The sequence below is a fragment of the Lactuca virosa genome, chromosome 8 (assembly GCF_052849685.1).
Source record: "Lactuca virosa cultivar CGN04683 chromosome 8, Lactuca_virosa_CGN04683_v6, whole genome shotgun sequence".
Classification (NCBI taxonomy): domain Eukaryota; kingdom Viridiplantae; phylum Streptophyta; class Magnoliopsida; order Asterales; family Asteraceae; genus Lactuca; species Lactuca virosa.
In genome coordinates this window covers 310,540,585-310,547,698 of record NC_136433.1, presented here as the reverse complement: position 1 = coordinate 310,547,698, position 7,114 = coordinate 310,540,585, and the positions used below count along the sequence as shown (strand labels likewise).

The following is a 7,114-nucleotide window of genomic DNA, read 5'->3' as shown; positions in this document are numbered from 1 at the left end:
TTATGAAACCTTTTTTGAGGTTTTCAAATATAAAGTTGAGATACAAACCAGTAATACCATCTAAAGTGTCACACCCCGCTAAAGTGAAAAAATGAGGCATGATAGCAAATAGGTTTCATAGCAAACGTTAAAGGCATCATTACTATAGAAATAAGTATTTATACTTTACAACCTAAGTTCAAAATAATAAAAAGACATGTTCCCAAAATAATAATTTTCAAAAGACAATTTCCCAAAATACATTTCTAGTTGATGCTACATGCTCTATGATGATGAGTCTTTATGGTCACTTACAACTCATTCCTTGAAAAATCTTGTAAATGAAAGGTCAACTATGGAAATAGTTGGTGATTTCAAAGTTTTTCAACATAAAATAGTTTTAAATCAAGAAAATCTGAATATTGATAAAATTTTCCATAAATAGAAGTTCGTTGCTATTATAATAAAGTTGTATGCACATAATGTTCAAACAATGAGTTCACAACCAAACCTATGATTGAATATGCCTATCGAGATCTATGTTCATCGCTAACATAGATAGAACATCACAATATGCACTCCAGTAAACGGGTGAGTGAGGAGTTGTCAATTCCTAATAGCGCTATCCATAATGATCACCAACTCAATAAGTTAATGAATTGTGAAATGTTTCAGGGAGTTGCAGCGAGAAGGTCAAATGAATCAACATTGGCATACACATATACAATATTACAACAATCAACCTTGATACAAGTTAAATTTAGTACATCAACGTAAATAAATGAGAACATGCTTAATCACCTCAAAACATAAAACCTTAAAATAGGGCTTGTGAATATTCATAATGATTCGTGAAGATATTGGTGATGCCTTGGGATAACTTTCCTCACGTCCTACTACAGATGCCTTAAGATAACGATACACACTAATGAGTCTCTAGTTGAATTACTAACACTAGTACACTCAGTTCTCTTTAAAGGAATTCCAAATTTTATTTTTAGAAATTAGGGTTTATATAAGTTGTAACTAAGTTTTTGTCATATTTAGGTTTCTATAACCCATTAATCTATTAACATTTTCAAGTTATAATTTCAAATTTTGTGATATTATATGTAATGTATTTTAGTATTTTTCGAGGCGTTTTACAAGTTAAAAATTCAAATATTTGACCAAAATAGATCTAAAATTTTCCAAACTTTATATTTCAGTTCTCACTATAATCAAGGACCTCCAAATAAATGTTCATGAATTATGGATATGTCTAGCTATTTTTCCAGTAATTAATCCTTTGAATAACCATAGAATCATGGAAAAATAGTAAAATGTTATGAAAATTCTCAAACTGTTTGTGTAGTTGTTATAAAGTGCCTAGAAGCTAGGAAAAATATTAAAAGTCATTTATAAATAATAGAGCCCAATTTTATAGTTTACGTGTGTTTATTTTTAAGAAAACCGGAATTAATAGTACAATAAAACCTCTATAAATTAATCCTGCTGGGACTTAGATATTTTATTAATTTAGCAAGATATTCTTATATCGATAAATTAATAAATTATTAATTTAAAAAGTTGACTTATATTCGTGAGCAACTCTCAAATTAATGCATCGACCTTCAGAATTTTCATGTCTGTTCACTTTACCTATTTGAATAAAACAAAAACAATGACCTTCAAAATTCCCATCTACATTCACACATTAATGAACTTGTCAAGTTCAATGTACATAGATCTAGTTGATAACTATAAAATGTCTAATGATAAATTTTAAAATCACATCAACTATGGCTTCTAAACTAAAAGGTGTTAAAAAATCAACGATGACCAATCAACAATAAAAACTATGATGCGAGTATCAAAGAAATCACCAATGATGCACTCAAGAAGATTTGGTGAAGTGGGTTGACAAAACTTTCGATATGAAAGTTACTGAAGGAACAATATCAAACACTCCTAAGAGATGATCGAAGTTCCTATCGGCTAACTTTGATAAAGATGGATCTTCCAAGCGTCACAAAGCAACCAAGTATCCGGACATGGAGAAAGTTGTTTATGAATGGTTATGGGAATGCATTATTGGCACAAAATTGATGTGAATGGGTTGTTGGATTATCCAGGTGAAAATAACGAATGGTATAAGGTTCAAAGCATTGAAGAAATTATTGCGGATACCGTTCAAAATTCGGTTGATGATGAAGTTGATGATGATTCAGTACCTTTGGAACCTGTCACTCGGAAAGAAGCATTGCAAGCAACAACAACTCTTCACAAATTTTTGTTGCAATACGAGAATGCAGTACCTCAACTCTTAAGTGCAATTAGGAGATTTAAAGATGAACTCAATATATATTTGAACTTCACAAAAGAACAAGTGACTATATACTCATTTTTTATTAGACAATTCTAGAATTTTTGAATGATTTAGTAATTATAAATTTATAGTTTCGCTGGGACCAATATATTTACATTGGGATTTCAAAAAAATAATTATTTTTTTATTTTATTGATTGGAGTCCAATTTTGTGCCGGTACCAAGTTGGAACCGGACAAATTATTAATTTTATCGAGGTTAATAATTTATCGAGTATTAAATTATAGAGGTTCTACTATATACTACTATACACAGTAAAGATAAATTACCAAACATTTTACTATTTATATTACTATAATCAAGGGTCTCCTGATAAATTTTTAGGATTTTTAAATAAGTTTAGTTATTTTGTATTAATTTATTCCATTGAATATTCATTCAATTGTGGAAAAATTGCAAATTGTCATGCACAATTCTTGAAATTTTTCTATAAATGTTACATAGGTCCAAGAAGTTGGAAAAAATATTAAAAGGTATTTTTAAACTGTAGACCTTGATCCTTATAATTTATTTGTGTTCAATAAGAACAAATATGAAATAAGTATTAAACACTGCTACAAATTCCACAAACATTATATTCTTGTTCTATCAACAATCAAGATATCTTTGGTAATTTTTCATGATTCTTAGATGAGCCTAGCTAGTTTTAACTATTTAATGCCTTCAATAAACATTAAATCATGGAAAATGACAAATAGTTGTGGAAAATTCTCAATGTTTTTTTGTAGCAAAATATTAAAAATGTTTTTGAACAATAGAACCCGATTTTATAATTTATTTTATTTTAATAGCAAGAAAATCGAAATAAATAGTAAATTGTAATAAAAATTGCTCAAACTTCATGGAGCGGGTTTATTTAAAGTATAGGCCATCCTGTTATTTGTCTAGAATTTATTGACATATGTAATTATTTTTTTGTGATTTATGCCCTCATTTTTTGGTTAAAGTTATAATTAATCGAGAAAAATGATTTAATACCTCAATATTTCCAGATCAACATATTATGTCACTAAGGTTTTAGGAAAAATTGTATTTGAACAGAAAACGAGTTTTGGATATTTTTGTTAATAAAATCATTTTTGAACATATTTGAAAGCTTTTAACATTGAACTTTGAATATCAAACATTTACGCTTGAATCTCTTCACATGCACTATGGTTTGAAGACTATGCATGGATTTAATTTGTTCAAAGTGGCATTTTTAACAGAAATCTCGAAATGCTTGAAGTAGATACCCATCAAAATTTATAAAAACTCATTTCCTTGGATTTGACATAAGTTTAGGTCATCGGTTTTCACCAGCAACCAACATGCAAGAGGTTTTCGTGAAAACCTACCACCATCATCATCAATCTGAAGTGCATGAGTGCATGCACATGAACGTAGCATAGAGAATGTGTAAAAGAAGAAGAAATTCAAGAAAACTAGTAAAACGTAAAGAAAACTGAAAGAGTAGAGTTGTTACCTAGATGAACACAACAAAATGATGAGAAATTTGTGGGTTTTGGATGCTCTTTGGCTGAGAATTTCGTGAATGAGAGAGGGAAGAAGAGAAAATTGAAGGGTGGTGATGGAGAGTGAAAAAAATGAGGAAGGAGAAGAGTAAAGGAGTTGTTAAAATGATTTAAATTTTGGTGAAAGGTTGCCTTGGTAGAGGGGGTAGGTTTTTGGAAGTGTGATAGAGGCTTCCTCTCACTTAAATTTTATTTAAATCCTTTCCTTCAAAAATTTATAAAATTTTGAATTTTTTTATAAAATGTGCATTTGTCTAGTTTTTAATCATAAAACTCTTGATTTTAACCAATAAATTAGAGATGAATTTTGATAGTTTTAAAATTTATTTATTTGGTTATATTTCCTAATTCATAGTTTTTTAATATTATAAGATTCATAATAAATTTTATAGAATTTTAGATATTAAACTTTATAAATTTGAATTTTTAACGCTTTTGGGGTTTTAAGGAATTTGTTAGACCTTTGGAAATCAAAATCAATTCAATTTTTGAGATTAAAAATTATTTTAGGGTTTCATAAACTTTTTTTCAGTTGAAAATAATGTTTGTAATTCGTTTTTAATTGGATATTTGACATTTCCTAAAGTAGTTAAATGATTCACGTGAAATGTGAGAGTCAAGCATATTAGGACTAGATTTTAGTATGACTTGAGTTCCTACAAGACTCTAACCTAATTTCTACTACTAGGTCAATGCATTAAGTGTCTACATGTTTCATGAAAAATGTTCGAGTCAAGGAATAACCTAAATTTGATAGTTGTCACAGTATCCCCCAGTCGAAAGAATTTCGTCCCGAAATTCAATTACTTTCGTCCTTTGTTAGCGCATGGAAAGAGATGAGGATATTTTTCCTTCATGAAGTCCTCAAGTTCCCAAGTTTATTCGGTCCCACTTTTCGTGTTCCAACGAAATTTTGCAATCAGAATCTTACTCCGCCTAAGCTGTTTCGTTTCTCTATTAATGATTTCTATTGATTCCTCAACGAAATTCAATTGATCTCCAATTCAAACGTCCTCCAAAGGTACTATCAGTTATTCTTCAGCTAAACATTTCTTGAGGTTTGAGACTTGAAATATGTTATGAATAGCGCTCAACTCTTAGGGTAACTTGATTTTATATGCTACTGGACTAATCCTTTAAATGATTTCGAATGGCCGACATGTCCGGGGCTTAATTTTCCTTTCTTACCAAAATGTACCAGCCCTTTCCAAGCTGATACCTTTAGGAGTACTTTGTCACCAACTTGAAACTCCAAAGGTTTTCTATGGTTGTGTGCGTAACTTTTCTGATGGTCTTTGGTAGTTTTAAGTCTGTCTCTGATTTTGGAAATCTTGTCAGTCGTTTCTGAAATAAGGTTGAGCCTACTCAAATATCTATCTCCAAGGTATAGCCATCATAATGGAGAATGACACTTATGTCCACATAAAGCTTTGTATGGAGTGCATTGGATACTTGTATGATAACTGTTATTGTCAGAAAACTCAATCAGAGGAAAATAAGTATCCCCTTTTCCTCCAAAATCAATTGCACATGCCCAAAGCATATCTTCTAAGGTCTGAATCGTTCTCTCAGTCTGACCATCTATTTGAGGGTGATAGGTTGTACTCAAATTTCTCTGAGTACATAAAGTCATTATCAATATGTGTCAGAATCGTGTCGTGAAGCAACTATCTCTATCAAAAATTATAGATAACGGTACTCCATGTCGTCACATAATTTCTTCGATGTAGATTTGAGCCAGTTTTTCCATATTATAATCCACTCGGATAGTGAGAAAGTGCTTAGATTTCTTTATTCGATCTACTATAACCCAAATCGAATCATTTCCTTTCTACCACATGAGTCATAAACGCCATACAATTTTTCTTCAAATGCTTGCGAATCTTTATGCTCCACACGACATTCAAACTTCTTCCTGGCTTCTCACCATGAATGCTAACGGTTTCATCGTTTGGGAGAGGTATTCATATGATTTTCTCATAAAAACCAATGTTCATCCTATTCATGGATAACCAATCCAAGCCTACTATTACGTCAAAACTACATAGCTCGATTGGACTAAGTTCCATGCCAAATAATTTATCAGCTAAATTCAGTATAATCATTCCTCATCCGTCTTGGTTTCAAATCAATTAGGGGTCTAAATTCCAAGGATACAAAACTTCTATCTGCTCCCGCATCGAATATTACTCACACATAGTGATTGCTTAAGAGGAACGTACCTGCTATTACTTAAGGGTTTTGACGAGCTTCTTTTGCACCAATCACAAAAGCTAAACCTATGGCATGTCCAACTTGGTTTCCCTGATTAACTTGCCTCGTCGGGTTCTAACCATTGTTACCAGGCCTCCTGTTCAGTTTAGGAGAAGCACTTTGGAGGTCATCTGTACTCCTGCACTCAAAGCATGCCCCTTTTCCATTCTTATTCATCGGTTTTTTTGAACCACTGAACTCTGAATGGTAGTTGGGTTTGTTGAATCATATATTTTGTTAATCGGTTTTCCAGAACCACTGAGCTCAGAATGGTAGTTGGGTTTGTTGATGTCAACAATCCTCAAATCTCTGGCACCAACCCCCAAATGTAGCGATCAATCCGCTTCTCCTTAGGAGTGACCATATGATGCACCAGTTTTGCAAGTTAATGGAAACAGACTGTGTATTTCTCTATCTAAGTTATAACCATAGAATGGTTCAAGAATATAGACTCTAGCATTTAAGTTTCATATTTAGGACAATAATCCTCAATGAGAAGCTTCTTCAGATCTTCCCGAGTTAGCTGATATGCAGCCTCCCGGCCTCGGTTCTACATTCGGGTGTTCCACTAAGTCAATTCCCTATCTTGGAGTAGGCAAGGTTCATACTCAATTTTTTAGCGATTAGGGCATTTACTAATGTGGAGAACTGATTCAGTGTTGTCAACCCATTTCAGTATTCCAATGACGTCTTCTTTCCCATGGAACTCCTTAGGTTTGCATGCCATGAAGGACTTGTAACTACATCCCCTATCCTTGTTACACTGATTTTCTCCTTGGTTTCCTTGGTTAGCATTGAGACCAGTAGTTACTTGACTGACAATCTTTGGAATTGCTGCCATGAGTTGTTGTGCTACCATTTGGGCAACAGTTGGTGATTCATTCTGAGGTTTTCCGCGAGTAGGCCTTCTTGGAGCATGGTTCTACGACACGAGAAAAGAAAATATGTATAAATATTTTTATAAAATAGTGTATAAATCCTATTCATCATTATTTTTCAA

General features: G+C 32.1%; 1 protein-coding gene across 1 annotated transcript; it reads left to right on the top strand.

The window, feature by feature from the left end:
• The first annotated feature begins 2,032 nt into the window (after positions 1-2,032).
• On the top strand, positions 2,033-2,383 carry LOC145131693 (uncharacterized). The gene has a single exon (XM_079066351.1). The coding sequence runs from the start codon at positions 2,033-2,035 to the stop codon at positions 2,381-2,383; it is 351 nt and encodes a 116-aa protein (XP_078922477.1).
• Positions 2,384-7,114: the final 4,731 nt, after the last annotated feature.